We start from the raw sequence: 16,017 nt of genomic DNA on the forward strand, positions 1-16,017 counted from the left end.
CCATCTGTGCTACCAGGGGTCCTTGGCCTGGTGCCTGTTGATGGATCCTATCTTAAATGCGTCTCCAAGACTCCTGCCTGCCCCTGTACACTTGACACCCTCATCCCCAAGCACTGCCCTCTTGTACATGCCTTGGCATCTCAGAGGGCAGATGGTGGAATCCAGAGAGAGGACACTTGTACCCCAGCCACAAGCTGATGGCAGGAGACATCTGAGGGGCACGCTTCAGGAATGGGTGCCATAGGTTCATGTGCTGCCTTGTGTCCCCAGAGAGACCTTCCCAGCATGCTTGCCTTCATGTGTCCCACAAACGTCGTTGCCTTCCTGCCAGGTCTCTGTTCCCATGGAGAAAGCTCAACTCAGAAAACGGACTGGGCGGTATCCATGAAGTGCAAAGACACGCAGCATGGGGAGAAGTGAACAGCCTTCGGGGAGAAGACACAGTCTGGGCACTCCAGGAGGGCTTCCTAGAAGAAGTGGCACCTGAGCCGCAAGTCTGCAAAACCTCCGAGCAGCCAGCTCACCATGGAGGATGGAGAGCTGCCACGGGGGCCCTCTGTGTGCAGAGGTGGGTCAGGCAGGACCCAGCAGCCCATGCGTGAGCCCCCAAGGATGAGCAGGAGTCCCGGGTACCTGCCTGAACCGCCTCCCTGCCCTGCTCCAGAGAGCAGCAGTCCACACGTGCTCGAAAGTGGATCCCCTAAACTGAACAGATGTGTAAAGCTGTCCACACAGCTGAGTGTTAGGATTCTCAACGCTTTGTGCAATGAATCTACTCGGCCCACACCCAATGGCAAGGGAAGGGTTCAAAAGCACAGCTTGGCATTTCTTAAGCAGGAGATAAGCTCGGACCCATGGTTCCTAGCAGGCTGCTGGTCAGAGGAGGATGAGACAGTGACCCTGACACCCCCTTTCCCACCCCCGTTCTCATGTTTTCTGTCTGGGTTCAGCAGAAGTGGCAGGAGCTGAGCTGCCATTGCTCGGGGTGTCGGGGCATGGCTTTCTCCTGCCCTCTCAACTGAAGCCAAAGGAAAATGCATCCCTGGCTCAGGAAGGGCCGAGGTGTGTCTCATCCAGCCTGTGACACCCAGCAAGGCAGCCGGAAGAGCGGAGCGCTGCCCCCTGGAGCTTCCTGGGTGCGGCCCTGGATGGATGGCTCCACTTAATTACAAGACAGGACTCTTCCCCCGGCTGGGCTCCAGGGAGGCGTGGTGTGGACGTGCTCAGACCCAGCATCTGGACCACTTCTAGAAGAACCGCATGATCTCGGCTATCAACGGGACCTGAACCAGCGACTAGAGAGAAGACTAACCCAGACCAAATCCACTGTTAGAATCCACTGGAGACCATCACTCCGTCCTATCCCCCCCACCCCCCAACCCCGGTGGCCTCTGGGTATTCTTTTTCAGCACGCCACTCTTCCCTGACATAAAGTCGCAAAGGCGTTCTGTCTTGGGAAGTCATATGAAGTCGACAAGACTTTTTGGGCTGGAGGGCAAGAGCGAGGGTGGCAGTTCGGCCCATGCATGAGCCCCTCCCAGGAGCTCTCCGACACCCACCACACAGGCCCGGAGAGACATCTCGGTGATCGGCACTGGGACCTGAACCACAGACTCACCGGCCCACCTCCTCCCCTGAGCACACAGCCTCTCCCGGCCTGTCCACTGTATACAGAATTCATGGCCACCAGCGTGGCCTTGCTGTGGGCTGTGTATGTGTTTGTGTTTATAGAGGTAGCGCTCACAGGTGGCTGACGAGGGAGATGCATTTTTTATCATGATGAATATTTAATTTCCACATCGCAGATGAGACAGACTCTCTGAAGAGGCGTCTGCGGGGAGACTCTGGAGAGTGGCCCTCTCTCTCGAGAGCTCCTCCACATGGCTTGCTTTCCCCCTTCACGTCTGTCTGTCTCCCTGATGATCGGAGTAGATGGGCGCATGGCGAGAAAGGTAGAAGCCCCCAGGAAACAGAGGCGGGAGGAGAGTGACCGCGATCCCGCAGGTTGTGGCTGACACTGAGACACGGTTTTGCCAGTCAGGCAGAAGGGGTGCTGAATACTGTTTCTCCCTAAGCACTGTGTTTCAGGAGAGCACACGCCTCACCCAGCTAGTCACTCAACCACAGCCCTAATGGCTGGAAAGGTAAGGTGCTTTCGATGTCTGAATACTGTGCCCAGGAGGGACGGGCATCTCTGTACCTAAGCCTTGTGCACTAGGAGTATCGGGGAGGAGGAGTGTGTCTCAGGCTCGTGGCCCATGGCAAATCCACCATTTCTTTTTCTATCTGGCACCGACTCCTACACCTTTGAGCCTGTCAGACATCCCCCCCCATGCCTTGAGGCCTTCCTCTGGGGACCCTGCCCCCCAGGCCTGCAGGGTCAGGACAGCACCCCCCGCCTGCCTCAGCCTCCTAAGCCTGACGATGCCCCTAATTGCCTGTTCTCTTTCTTTTGTCTTCCTCCGCCCCAGCCTGGTAAAGCCCTTGCGACACTACGCGGTCTTCCTCTCCGAAGAGTCCTCTGATGAGGAATGCCAGCGGCAGGGCCCCAGCTCTGGCTTCACCGACAGCTTGTTCTTCTCTGCTCCCTTTGAATGGTCTCTCCTTCTTCCGTTCCCCTGACCAGACGCTTGCCTTGAGCTCGGCTTGGTGACTCTCGGGGCACCAGGGGGCGGGGAGGGGGGGGGGCGCTCTGCTGCTTGCTGTTGGTGTGGGGAGGGGCGTCTGAGCTGCTCCCTGCCAAGGCCCCCAAGTGCCAACTCCCAGGGTGAGGGCCACATCCCTGAGCTTCCTGCTACACCCCCACCCCCACCCCCACAGGGTCAAATGAGGCCACAGGGGTGGTGGCAAGCCACCTACGTGGGAGATGGGTCCCCACCCCTCAGAAGGGAAAGCCACCTCTGCCTTCATTGAGCTGCGGAGGACGGCAAATAGGCCGCGTGATGGCACCTAGCAGGAACCCGCTTCCTCTCAGCACATTTGAGGAAGCCCACAGAGGTGGCACGCCTGACTGAAGTTAAAAAAGGCGTGAGCAATCATGGGAGGTGCACAAAGGGCTCTCCAGTCTGCCCAGCATTCTGGAAACAAGCAGTACCGTTGTCATGTGTGGCCCATACCACATACCAGGAACCAGTAGCAAGAAAGCAGCAGAGGGGAAGAGGAGGCTCCACCGCAGCCCCGCCTCACCCCACCCCCCGCACCCCTCTCATTCTCTCTCCTTTGCCAGTGCTTGCCCACCCACTTTCCCTCCACCACAGAGGTCTTCAGAGCTGGGACTGAGCAGAGGGACAGTCGTGTGTGTGCGTGCGTGCGTGCGTGCGTGCGTGCGTGCGTGCGTGTGTGTGTGTGTGTGTGTGTGTGTTAACCAGGTCCTATAAGCGCTTTTACAAGAAGGGCTCTGCCCTTTGCTAGATGGCCACACCCTCTTCGGCCAGCTGCTCCCTACGCACAAACCCCACTGGAAACCCAGGGCCAGGCTTCCCTGAGATCACAGCCCATTTCCTGGGCTGGGCCTTGCCTCCCGCCACTGTCCCCAGAGGGCAGCTGTGCCCGACACCAGACATCTGCTCCCTAGCCCTGGACTGCCACCAGCTCACCTGTGACCGCAGGTGTGCCTCTCTCCTTGTGAGAGCCTCACTTAAAAATCGGGGCCTGTGAGCGTGTCCCCGCAGGCACTCACAGCCCGTCCTGTCCATGCATGGAATCTTTTCCCCGGAATATTTCTTTTAAAAGCCTTAAATATCAGCCTTGTCCTATGCAATAATATATCTGATGTCATAGGCTTAGTCTTCCAGTTATTTCCATGACTAGTTAAAATGAAGAAGGGACGAACCATTAGAATAAGAAATCACCTGATGTGCAGACAGAGGCTCCCAGTTTGGGTGATGTCCAAGGGACCCCACTTCCTCACCCAGCAGATCAGGCCCAGGGCTCAACCCCATGGCTCTCTGTTTTTAACCAGTTCACGTGTTCCTTAATAAAACAGTAGATCACGCTCACTTCATTCCCCCAGGAATGCAGGGTCAGGACAGGCCCGCATGTGTTCCAATAGGAACTGAGCCATCTGAAAACCAATGCCGTGTAAGAGCACTGCTGCCGTAAGCTTCAGAAGCCCACTGCCTTTCCTTTATGTAACCATGACTGGAGGCCACCCACAGCCCTCAAGTTGACTAGGTCTGTACAGAAGCAGACAGACAGCCTCCTCCGCCCCCCAAGGAACGGTGGCGGGTTAGAACTTCCTCATGGTTAGCAGCCCAAGACCTAACCCATAGTGTCATCAGAGCTCCTTAAACTTGTTTACCAAAAACAAAACAAAAAACATTGCCACCCAGCTGTTTCCAACCCATAGTGACCCTATGGGACAGAATACAACTGCCCCTGTGAGTTTCTGAAGCTGTAAATTTTTACGGGAGCAAAAAGCCTCATCTTTCTCCCACGGAGCCACCGGTAGATTCAAACAGCTGACCAAGGCTAGCTCCTTATACATTGGATTAAAGGTTCTTTGAGTCTATTCTGTCCTTTGACTCTATGGTGGGGTTCTTTTTTTTTTTTTTTTCTCTTTTCCCCTTGGGCTAGAAAGCCTCTGTGAGTAAGGATGTGAGCCCTCCCCAAGGGATTGCTGGCCTCAGTGCTGGATAGAGTCCTTACTGGTAATGGGGACTCTTGGTCAGTCTCTCCTGCCCTGTCTTCAGCTGGCCTGGGACCAGCAGCCTGTGTAAAACCAGCAGGTGGCACCCGTTCTCCACCACACAGAGCAGCAGGCCTAGATCAGCCAGTCCCTGGGCCCCAGTGTCCCTGCTTTGGGGTGAGTCACTGCTGCTCTGGCCAGTGTCTCCACCACAGGCCAGGGCTCCCCCATACAAGGGCGGGGCCTTGTGGGAAAGGTGGGTAAGAGGAGCTCTGGCCTGCTGCAATTTTGCTGGGCTCACACAGCCAGCCCACGTGATGGGTCACGCTTACTGGCCGGCTGCTGATGCTGTTGGCTTCTGCATACCTGTGTGCATCTGCTCAGGTAACTGAGGCTCAGGAAGGTCAAGTGATTTGCCCAAGCAAGCACAGCAGGCAATGGCACAACCTGGTGTGGAACCCAGGATGAGCTAAAGCCCAGACGTTTTCTCAGAGGATACTGGGACTTGCTGGGTTGCTACCAATCATGGGTCCTGGCTGGATGGGGCTCAGGACCACCTGCCAGGTGTGTCCTGTTGCCTACACCTTGTCTGAGCGGCTCTGTAATCCCCTCCGGCCAGTCATATGGGGTGGGGGAAGCTGTGGTTTTAGGAGGATTTAGTGGGGCCCCTCACATTGGAACACGGCTGGCACAATGAACAGTTCATGGCTCAGTTATGAACCAAAAAGTTGGTAGTTCAAACCCACCATGGGAGAAAAGACCTGGGATCTGCCCAGATAAAGATTAAGGCCTAGGAAATCTATGGAGCAGTCTGACCCAGTCGCTGTTTTGAGTCAGAACTGATTCGGGGGCACACAGCAACAGCGGGCCCCCTCCATGCAAGTGAGAGCCAGCATGGCTGCTCAAGGCCCCACGGTGGGCAGACCCCCAAATTCAGACCCAGGCCTGTCCCCAGGCATAGCTCACACCCTTACTACCCAGTCCCGGGCACCAAGGGCCCTGGCCACTCCTTCCTAAAGGCCGGCTGGGCATACACCCCAAAAACTGAAGTTCCCAGGGGGCTCGGGAGTATGTGCTCCCACATGCAGGCCCCGGGGGGACTCTGCAGCCTGCTCTCTCCCCTCAGGCCCCAGCCCTATCGGACACTCAAGGAGTCAGACAGCGCAGAAGGTGACGAGGTGGAGAGTCCAGAGCAACGAGCGAGGGCTCCCCGGGGCCCAGTGCCAGGCCCAGCACCCCCTGACCGGGCTGCCAGCATTGACCTCCTGGAGGACATCTTCAGCAGCCTGGAGATGGAGGCCCCCCTGCAGCCTCTGGGCCAGGCCAAGAGCTTGGAGGACCTTCGGATGCCAAAAGACCTGCAGGAGCAGCCGGGGACCTTTGATTACCAGGTATGCGTGGGCAGGGAGAGCACCTTTGGGGGTAGGTGCGTCCCACACACACCAGGCAGGTCCCCCATTTGACAGAGGGATGGGCTAAGGGAAGGGCAGCAACCCTCCCACGCTCCTCAACCAGTGGCTGAGGGCTGACTGGCCCCTGGAGGCAGTGCCCAAGCTCAATGGATAGCTGCCCCCCACCCTTCTGCTGTGCATCAGGCTGGTACTCCAAGCCACTCTCTTCAGGAACCCCAGCAGGAGCTGTGGCCCCCGCAGAATTGGGATTTCTCCCATCACCTCCGAGGCCCGTTGAAACTAGGTTCAGGATGGTTCTGTGGGACCGATGACCATGTGTAACTTCCAGTCACTTCCTGCCCTGTGCCTCGGTTTCCCCACTTATGCGCAGGGGCTGTGGACTTTGCAGGCTCTGGGTCATGCTGTGGGATTGGCAGAGCATCTACAAGTCCAAGAATTCATCTCTTGCCCTGCAGGGGGAGCGCTACTCCCATTGTGCTGCTGAGCAAACTGGTCAGTTAGTGCTGATTACCCCACCTAGGAGAACAGAGCAGGGACCTGAATCCATCTCCCTGCTTCCTCTGTCCCGCCCCGAGCCTCACCCTCTCAGGCCTGGATGCCCACACCCTCAGAGAAGGAAAACACACCAATGGAGGCACTTTGCTGAAACCACAAGGCAGCCGTGGGCACCACAGACGGGCGTTCTCTGGAACCCTCTAGTGTCACACAGTGAGGACACCGGGGCAGGGGGGTCCAGCAAGCTTGGGTTCTCGCTGGATGACCTGGGGCAGATCCTCACCTGCTCAGAGTCCCTTCTTCATGTCCCTTCTCCACCTCCCTGTGCCACCTGCCTGCTGGGCATCCTCAGCAGCATACTTCCACGCCACCGAGTCAGCCGTGGTCACTGCCTTCCCCGCTCTCTCCAAACAGAGGCTGGGGCTGGGCCGAAGCGAGAGAAGCCGGGGCATGCCCGTGGCCCTGAGGCTGGCCCACCCGTACAACAAGCTCTGGAGTCTGGGCCAGGATGACATGGCCATCCCCAGCAAGCCCCCTGCCGCCGCCTCCGAGAAGCCCTCGCCACCGCTCGGAAACTCCCTGGCACTGCCCCGCCGGCCCCAGAATCCGGACAGCGTCCTGAACCCCAGGAACAAGGAGGAGATCCCCACGCCCCCTCGAGGCAGCATCACCATCCCTCGGCCCCAGGGCAGGAAGACCCCAGAGCTGGGCATTGTGCCACCACCACCCATCACGCGCCCTGCCAAGCTGCAGGCTGCCGGCACCTCCGAGTGGTTGCAGGCTGAGCGGGAAAGGCGAGCTACCCCGAGCCCAGCCCCATTCCCGGGCCTCCTCCCTGGCACTGTGCCCCACAGCAACCCCGAACTGCTCCAGCCTCTCAGCCTAGCCCCGGGGACCCCCAGCCCAGGTAGTGATGCCCTGCTGGCCCTGCTGGACCCACTTCACACAGCCTGGCCTGGCAGCAGCCTCCCTCTGGGCCCTCCCGCCCCAAGTGTAGCCACCCCTTTCACCCCCCAGTTCAGTTTACCCTCTGCCAGGACCCCTACACCATTCCCGCAGCAAACACTCAACCCATTCGTCCCTCCTGTGCCAACCTCACTGCCCACTGTGCCCCTGGTCGCCACACCCCCCGGGCCTTTTGGGGCTCCTCCAGCCTCCCTAGGGCCCAGCCTCCTGCTGTCCAATTCCAGCTTCTGCGTGCCACAGAGAGCTCAGCCCCACCTGGGCGCCCTCTCCATGCCCAACCTCTTTGGCCAGATGCCCATGGGCACCCACACCAGCCCCCTGCAGCCACTGGGCCCCCCGGCCATCACCCCTTCGAGAATCCGAACATTGCCCCTGGCTCGCTCAAGCGCCCGGGCAGCTGAGGCCAAGCAGGGGCTGAGGCTGAGGCCCGGAGACCCCCCACTCCTTCCTCCCAGGCCCCCCCAGGGCCCGGAGCCAGCACTGCAGCCTTCTGCTCCTCGGGAGGCCAGAGACCCCTTTGAGGATTTGTTACAGAAAACCAAACAAGAAGTGAGCCCGGCCCCCGCGCCGGGCTCGGTGGAGCAGCTCCGTAAGCAGTGGGAAACATTCGAGTGAGTGGGGAGCCCTGGGCCTGCCTCCATGGTACCGTGTTAGTCGGCCCTCTGCCTCCCCTGCCTCCACTTTCTGCCCAGGTTCTGCTGGTGGGAAGGGATGGGGCCCGCCTCTGCCTGCCTTCCTGCCCTTCTACAGCACGCATCTCTGAGATCCAGCCAAGGGCGGATGGCGCTGGCCCAGGCCTGGGAGTCTACCCCGTTCCTAGCTGTCCATCTGACCAACCAGCTCCCCTTCTCAGCAGTCCAGGCTGGCTTTGCATAAAAGAGGTTAGCCGGGCCCATGATTGCCCTAGAGTGGGTTCTGCCCACCTTCTCTCTGGAGACCTCCCCCAAGGAACTGCAGGGCCCCTCAGGGCCTCTCCACTCCCCACCACCACCCCGTGTCCGCTCTCCCAACCAACTGGCACAAGGTCAGCATCACCCTCAGTGTCTGTAGTGGACACAGGTGGCCTGTGGGGTTGAAGTGACTCTCCCAGCCCTCTCTAGTCTACCTGATGGGGCATTCCCAACCCCGTCTAGCAATACACGTGCCCGTCCTTTTGTGAATCACCACTCCCAACCCCAAACTCAAGTTGTTGGGGCACGGTAGGGACTAGGGAACTGAGGGATCCTCGGGGTCTCTGGTGATAGCCAAACATCCCCAACCAGCCTGGTATGCGGGCTGGGAAGCACCAGCAAGTCTGATTTTTAGGAATGAAAATGAAAGCTTCTCAATCAGTGTGAGGCAGAGGTGCGGCCGGTTCTCCGGTTCTCCTGCTGCAGTCGGAGCTGGGCTCAGCCGTGTGGCTCTGACTCTGTGGTGGAGCCGGGAAGCGATTCTGGCTCAAAGGCCACAAGTGATGCCATGGGCAGATGCCAGGGTCACAGCTGCTAGGGCTCCTGGGTTGGCAGCGGGCAGTAGCCCTGAGTGCCTCTGCAGGTCCCAGGGGAGTGGACAGACGCCTGGAGGCAGGAGGAGGCCCAGAAGCCACCCGCCCCTGCCTCTCAGTTCCTGCCAGCACAGAAAATTCCTGAGGCCAACGTCACTAAAGTTCAACGGAAATGCTTTGTTGTGGCTTCTTTTAGCTTTCTTTTCTTTTCTACCTTATTGAATTGATGAATCTTGAAACGGACTGACTCCACGAACCAAGTTAAAATAGGACCCAACCATGTGAGAAAACAACCCTCTGAGACCCGCAGGAAATTGGGAGCATTTTGACCTGATTTCTCATTTCCTGCTTGTGGACAGTCAGACACTGTCTACGCATGGGTGTCTGGTGGGTGTGGGGTGGGGGATCCCTGGAGACCCTACTCCCCAGGGAGCACCAGGCTGGGGCCGAGGGTGCTTCACATGGCTCTGTGAGGACCGAGGGGCTGGCCCCAAAGTGGGCTCCAATGTGGGGTTCTCGAGCTGCTGGCCTGGCACACAGGCCCTTCCCCAGTCAATCATGACCCCCATGGGCAAATCTCCTCGAATCTTGGGGGGCAGTGTTCTCTGGCTGCAGTGGGGACCCACCCAGCAAGCAGAGGTGAACGGGGAGCCTGGTGTGCACACCCGACGTTCCCTTGGGCACTCTCTGTTGTCTCTTCACTTGCTGGATTGATTTTGCAAATCAAGAATGAATTTTGTGTGTGCATTCAATAAAACCTCCTTGGGAAGAAGGCTGCGATCCCTTTGTCTTAAGGAGGCTCCCGAGGGCGGGGAGACCCAGTGTGGGAGGCCCTGATGGCCGGACCAAGCAGAGAACCACAGAGCCAGGGACCATGGCCTGGAGGAATTCGGCAGGGACTTGAACCCTGGCTGGCTTCAAAGCCTGTTTCCAGTCTGGGCTCTGAGTGGAGCCCATCCTGAGCCCTCACCACCAGGATGTCGGGTCTGGCCATGGGCCTGCCGCAGGTCTACCCAGCAGGGGTTGTGGGCCACAGAAGACAGAAAGGGCAATTTCAAACACCACCTGGAAAATGGCCTCCCCCTCGCCTTCGCGAGGGCAGTGGCGGCACCTGTGCTGCTCGTGCTGGATGCCTGTCCTGAAGGAGCGAGATGGGTCCAGCCCTCCGGTGGGCATTAGGCATGCCCACAACTCCCCACCCTCCCAGGCCCTCCTCCCACTCTGGCCTGCCACTTGGCAGGTACCCAGAAGCCTAAGACCAAGGGGCAGGGATGTGGACCTCCACAGAAGGGAGCAGCCTGCCTCTTCTCAGCAATCCCCAACCAACACAGGCTTGCCAACCCCCTGACACAACCAGACAGGACCAGAGAACCGGCTGTGGCCAAGTGGGGGCCAGAGGCCTCCTGTTACTTTCCTGGGCCACGGAGAGCATTAGGGCACGGGGGCCCACCTCCTACAGGATAAAGAACCAAGCGTCTTAACCTGGAACTCAGGTGCCTTCCTGGCCCAGCTTCTGCTAACCCCAGCTCCCCTTCCTCCCCACTCCAGCCTCCCCAGTCACCTAGGGCTCCTCCTGGTGCTTGCTGGCGGATGCCTCAAAGGGAGTAGGTAGTCACCCCCCAGTTTAAATATGTGACAGCTGGGAAACAGGAAGGAGAAAGGCCAGCAGGAAGGGGGCTTAGGAAGCCCTCACTGCTCCTCATAGGGAGCTAGGCCCTCGACTAGGTGCCCTTCAGGGATCAGAGGTTACAGTGTGGTGGGCCCGCTTCCCCTGCCTGCGCCTGACACCTGGAGCATCCTAGTGAGACACCTAGAGGGGCCACCAGGGTCTGCTGAGCACTACTCTCAGCAGTGTGGTGCCTGTCCTGGAGTCTGCTCCCTGAACACCACCCACCACCACCACCACAGCCACGTACCAGCAACTGTCAGGGGAAGGCGCGACTACACCAGGGGCCCTGCACCGAGCTGGGGACAGCCAACCACAGGGCTGTTGGAGAAGGGGGCTTGGGTGTTGAGGGGTCTGCACTGCCACCTCCCTGAGCCCAAAACACAAAGATTGCGCCCTCATCCTACTCCCTTCCAGTCTCCTTGCCACATCCCCAAGAGCCCCCCGCCCCCACTTTCATCCCCTCAAGTCTAGCCGGGGTCGGGTGGGGGGAGGTTTGAGAGTCACCGACCCCAGAAAGGACGGCCCAGACAAGCCTTCACATCAGATCAGGGTTGAGCGACTTCCTGGTTCTTTCTCATTGTTGGTCTTTCTGGCCCTCACAACAGCCCTGTGAGGTAGGCAGGGGCTGCCCTTCCCAGGCTTGGAGGTAGTAACGAGCCCAGAGCCCAGACTGGTCCGCAAGAAACCAGTTCCACGCACCAGGGGTTCCCCCTGCCTCTGATGGCAGCCTAGAGTGAAAACTCGGGAGCAGGGGCCTTCGTGGCCGGCCAAGCCCTGGCCTGACCCCCTGGAGAATGCCTAGTCTTGGACTGCCCTTGCCCCCAAGTGGTGAAGGTTGCCCCGGAGGGCAGCCACCTCCTCCGTGGGACTGCCACTACACAGTCACAATCTCCCACCCACACACATGCACACCAAAGGTGTGGCCACACCTCAAGCCCTGCCAAGAGCTCGCAGGTCAGTGCAGACCTACCTGCTCACAGACATACATACACCCCCAATCCAGATGCTCACATACACTGGAGCATGCATGTGCGGGCTCACGTGTGCCCCACCTGTCACCTGCCCAGGCAGAACTTGGTGGGTCTGATGGTGATGCCCGGACCCCGCCTGGCCGGCGCTGCTACCCTGAGCTACCCTCTTTCTTCAGTCCCCAGTGGGGCCGAAGGAGGGGCTGCCAGCAAGGGGGCACTTCCCCAGCAGGTGTCCTGGACCTGAAGCCGCTCCCAGAGGGTCAGAAAGGGTGACCCACTTTCCACAGGCTCCTTGGGACTCCAGGTGCAAATGGCCCACAGAGGAGGCCGTGGGCGCCGGAACCACAGTCATGTCTAGATAAGTCTCTCCTCCGGTGGCACCTTGAGGACACTGTCCATCTCCAGGCGGGCCCCAGCCACTTCCTGCTGGCTCGGGCTGTAGGTGCCCTCTGACTGGCGGCGCTTCCTGGCTGCCAGGATCCCTGAGAGGAGGCCCAGAAGAAGGAGCAGCAGGCAGGCACAAGCTGCAGGCACTGCCACTTCCAGGAAGGGGAACGGCGGCGGTCGGGGCAGGCCCTTCTGCAAGAGACACAAGAACGAGGCCTGAGATTGTGGTGAGACAGGAAACGGGTCCTGGAGGGCTCTCTCTCAGAGAAAAGAGCTGCGAGCTGGCTGCCCTGGGAAGGAGTGAGAGGCCTGATCCCAGGGGTCTGTCAGCAGGTGCAGGGAGGAGGGCACCTGTCAGGGCACTGCCAAGGGTTCTGGCTTTTAAAAACCCTCCAAACTGCCATCAAGTCGATTCCAACTCACAGCGACCCTACAGGGCAGGATATAACTGTCGCTGTGGGTTTTCGAGACTAGAACTTGTTATGGGAATAGAAAGCCTCATCTTTCTCCCGAGAAGTAACGGGTGGTTTCGGACTGCTGACCTTGTGCTTAGCATCCCCAAAAGACCTTCACTGAATCATGAGCACAAGCAAAGCACAGTGCTGGGGATTCACGTCCGCCTCCCTATGGCCTGGTGAGCGGGGGTGGGCGGCCCCGGCAAGCCAGGTCTTGCTTCGCTCCCAGCTGTGTTGCCCGGCGCCCACAGCAGGCTGGTCAGCAGCCCTCTGGGAGCATTCGGTGAGAAAGAGCAGAACCAGTGAGGGAGCAAGCCCTCCCCTGTGTGCTGTCACCTAGAGCCTCCCCTCCCTACTTGGCTGCCGAAGGGCTTCATCCCTCCCCCACTGCAGAAGTGTCTGTGGAGACCAGCCTCACACCCCAGACGGATGGGCACTGGCAGCAGGGGGAAGAGGCTGAGCCCAGAATCCACTGTTCCATCAAAGGGCCCTGTCCCTGGAAGACTCGGGCCAGGCTTGGGAGCTCCCCATCCTCCTCGCCACCTCCAGTTCCAACTGCCCACCCAGGATGGCCCAGCAGAGGTGCTGTTGTGGCTGGGTGCCATGGAGACAACTGTGACCAGGTAGAACTGCCCCCTCGGGTTTCCTGGCAAAGCTAATTGCCAGGTCTGCCTTCCAAGGAGCAGCTGGCTGAGTTTGAACTGCCAGCCCTTTTATTAGCAGCCCAGCGCTCTGGGGTTTACCAGGGCCCCTCATCCAAGAGGCTGCTTGTCTGTTATTCTGAAGTCTGAGGATCACCCAATGCCAGGAATCCTCAGCAAAGGTCTCAGACTCACAGGCCCTCTCCCTGTGCTGTGAGGCTTCTCAGCCCATCTGGACTCCGGCCCTAAACCCCAACTCCCAGCCCCCAGGACGGAGCCCCAAGACTGTCTCGAAAGGTGGTCCCAGCCATAACTGGGTCCTCGTTTGCCTCCACCATTGCCTCCCTCTGCCTGAGGAGGGTGGCTGGGAAAGCCTGAGGCTGTAAAAGTTCTACTTGAAAGGAAAGATTCCCCAGAAGCAGTGCAGATTTGCGGGTTTATGACCCGGCTGCCAGCAGCCGGCAGAGATCAAGGCTCCTTCAGAGGCACCCCTCCCACTAACCCTCTCCACCAGCACCCACAGCCTGCTGAGCCCGTGTGAGGGGCGGTCAGCAGCGGCCTGCCCTGGCTCAGAATCCCGGGCCTCCTGAATCTTCCTTTCCAGACTCAGGGTGGCTCCCAGATTCAACACCAGTCCTAGAACTCCAGGGTTCTGAGGGCTTGAATCCTGGCCTGGATAGAAGCTGACAGCCTACCTAGTCCCTCTCACTGCCCTTGATCTGATTCTGTCTCATGGGAACCCCACAGGGCCGGGCAGAAGTCAGAAATCCAGAGGCCGTTCCCTTTTGATCTATAGGGTTGCTCTGAGTCAGAATTGCCTTGATGACAGTTTGTTTCTTTAGACCTAGTCCCCCTGTCACAAACTGCCCCGGGCACTGGACAGAAGCCCCTCCCCGAGTCTAATGATGAGGGATGGGGGAGGTTCCTGGGGCTCTCCCGCATGTAGAAAAATCATGGATGACATGGAAGGGGCCAAGTCTCCTTCTTTGCACACACACCCCACATACTCACACACAAGTGTTCCACAGGTGCTGTACACACTCCCTCCCCAGCATCATCTCTCTCAAGTCCAAGAGGGGGAAGCCCACCTGACCCACTCTGATACCACTCACCACCACTTCGCAGAACTGGCCCGAGAAGGTGGTGCCGCAGATACATTCATACTCCCCACCAGCTGCCCGGCAGGTGCCCCCATTCAGACAGGGGTTGGCATCACAGGGGAGGGGAGGGATCTGACACCTGTGGGGGGAGAGAACAAAAGAGGCTGAGACAACAGGTCCCCCCACAGCCACCCACTGCCTTCAGCAGTGATTTTAGCTCCCCAACCCTCTTCTCCCCAGGCCCTGTTCCTGCCAGGTGGCCAACATCACATAGCACCACGGTGAGAATTACTCTCACGCCACCAGATCCGTAAATGCAGGTCCCCACAGATTTGGGTCCTATCTGTCAGGAGTGGGCTCAGAATCTGAGCGTATACTGTCTCCCCCGGTAGTGCTGGTGCAGGCGGGCTGAGAATGGGACTTTATGAGCATCACTAGGGTGACCACTTCCCAGTGAATGTCTGTGTCACAGAGGATGGTCCTGGAAGCCCCAGGAGGGAAGAGCTCAGGTGCTAACTGTGGGTGGGCTGACTGGTCCTGGTGGTAGTGAGGGATGGAAGCGGACAGCAAGCATCAACCCACACCCCACCTCCTCTGCTCTGATTGGAGGGCCCAGCTCTGCCCAGATCCCCAGGCTCACTAGCCCATCTCCCAGCCCGGACCCCCATACCCACCTCCGGCCAGCAAAGCCCTCCTGACAACTGCAGTTAGAGCCCCAGGGCCCCACCTCACACCGACCACCATTAAGGCAGGTGACGTTGAGGCCACATTCTTCTGGCAAGACAGGCAACCTGGAGAGAAAGCACGGGGGCTAGGCACAAGGCAGGACCCTGGGGACCTGTCCCCACTACCGCGCTCCACTCTATTCTGGCCTCAAGTGGCTGCGCCTCAGTCATCTCCTGGGTGGACTTCAGAGCCCTGCCCCTGCAGACCTTGACACCAGTCATCAGAGCACGTCTGAGGGCAAGAGGATGGGGCACACGCAGCTCCCCAGCTGCTCCAGCCTCAGAACAAAAGCATTGCACGCTGCGTAAAAATGGGGGCTGACATTCTGGGGAGGTGGATTGGGCAGCCAGCCTCTGCCTGACAACCCCCTATGCTTCAGCTGGTGTCTGCGGCAAAACCTCCAGGTTCTCTTCTAAGACTAGTTCTGGGGCCCCTTCCCTCCCGGACCACTGTTGTTTGTGGGTATGCACATTTAACTTGGTCTCCTGTGTTTTATCTATGCTGATGGGGAGCCCAGAAGCTCCCCACTACTTGTCGGGCTGTGATCCCCACGGATCTACTTGGTCAGCAGTTTGAAACCACCAGAAAAGACTGGGCTTTCTGTTCCCATAAACAGCGTCTCAGAAACCCACAGAGGGTGGCTACGAGTCAGCATGGACTCGATGCTAGCGAGTGGGGTAGCCTGGTGGCACAGTGGTTACGCGTTGGGCTACTAGCCCCAGGGGCAGTAGTTTGAGACCAGCTGCTTCTCCTTGGGAGAGTTACAGTCTGGAAACTCGGGGGAATTCTGCCGTGTCCTACAGGGTCGCTTAAGTTGGAAACGACTCCATGATGGAGAAAGAGGGAGTCATTCTAGACGACTGGGCTTCGCGGCTGTGTCCACTTCCCAGATGACTGCATGGAGTTCAGCAAAGGGAAGTGATTGACCCACAGGACCAGCGAGTCCACAGCTGGCTCTGCTAAGCCGCCCCTGTCCCAGAACTGCCCCCGACACCCTCCCCTTGGCCTCTCGGCGTCCCACCCCCACCCTGGGGAAAGTCGCACAAAAGCCCCCAGTCCCCTGGCACCCCCACCTGCAGCGTGGG

At 59.1% G+C, this 16,017-nt stretch overlaps 2 protein-coding genes across 6 annotated transcripts in view; one reads left to right on the plus strand and one right to left on the minus strand.

The window, feature by feature from the left end:
- DENND1A (DENN domain containing 1A) overlaps window positions 1-9,755 on the plus strand; it is a 624,449-nt gene extending 614,694 nt beyond the window's left edge. For 3 of the 5 annotated variants that reach the window (XM_030885630.2, XM_045290191.1, XM_045290192.1), the window contains 3 exons: window positions 2,472-2,597; window positions 5,754-6,018; window positions 6,949-9,755. In XM_030885630.2, the coding sequence (XP_030741490.1) occupies window positions 2,472-2,597; window positions 5,754-6,018; window positions 6,949-8,115 (1,558 nt within the window). In that variant the 3' untranslated portion in view covers window positions 8,116-9,755. The remainder of the gene's footprint in view (window positions 1-2,471; window positions 2,598-5,753; window positions 6,019-6,948) is intronic. The other 2 variants (XM_045290194.1, XM_045290195.1) reach the window with 1 other exon arrangement.
- A 1,431-nt stretch (window positions 9,756-11,186) lies between these two features.
- CRB2 (crumbs cell polarity complex component 2) overlaps window positions 11,187-16,017 on the minus strand; it is a 17,351-nt gene continuing 12,520 nt past the window's right edge. The window contains exons 8-11 of the mRNA XM_045290199.1: window positions 16,006-16,015; window positions 14,881-14,997; window positions 14,219-14,345; window positions 11,187-12,202 (exon numbers count right to left, since the gene is read on the minus strand). Of these exons, the coding sequence (XP_045146134.1) occupies window positions 11,978-12,202; window positions 14,219-14,345; window positions 14,881-14,997; window positions 16,006-16,015 (479 nt within the window). The 3' untranslated portion in view covers window positions 11,187-11,977. The remainder of the gene's footprint in view (window positions 12,203-14,218; window positions 14,346-14,880; window positions 14,998-16,005; window positions 16,016-16,017) is intronic.

This window comes from Echinops telfairi, unplaced genomic scaffold (genome assembly GCF_000313985.2).
Source record: "Echinops telfairi isolate 266 unplaced genomic scaffold, ASM31398v2 ScPeMD7_32;HRSCAF=126, whole genome shotgun sequence".
Taxonomy (NCBI): Eukaryota; Metazoa; Chordata; class Mammalia; order Afrosoricida; family Tenrecidae; genus Echinops; species Echinops telfairi.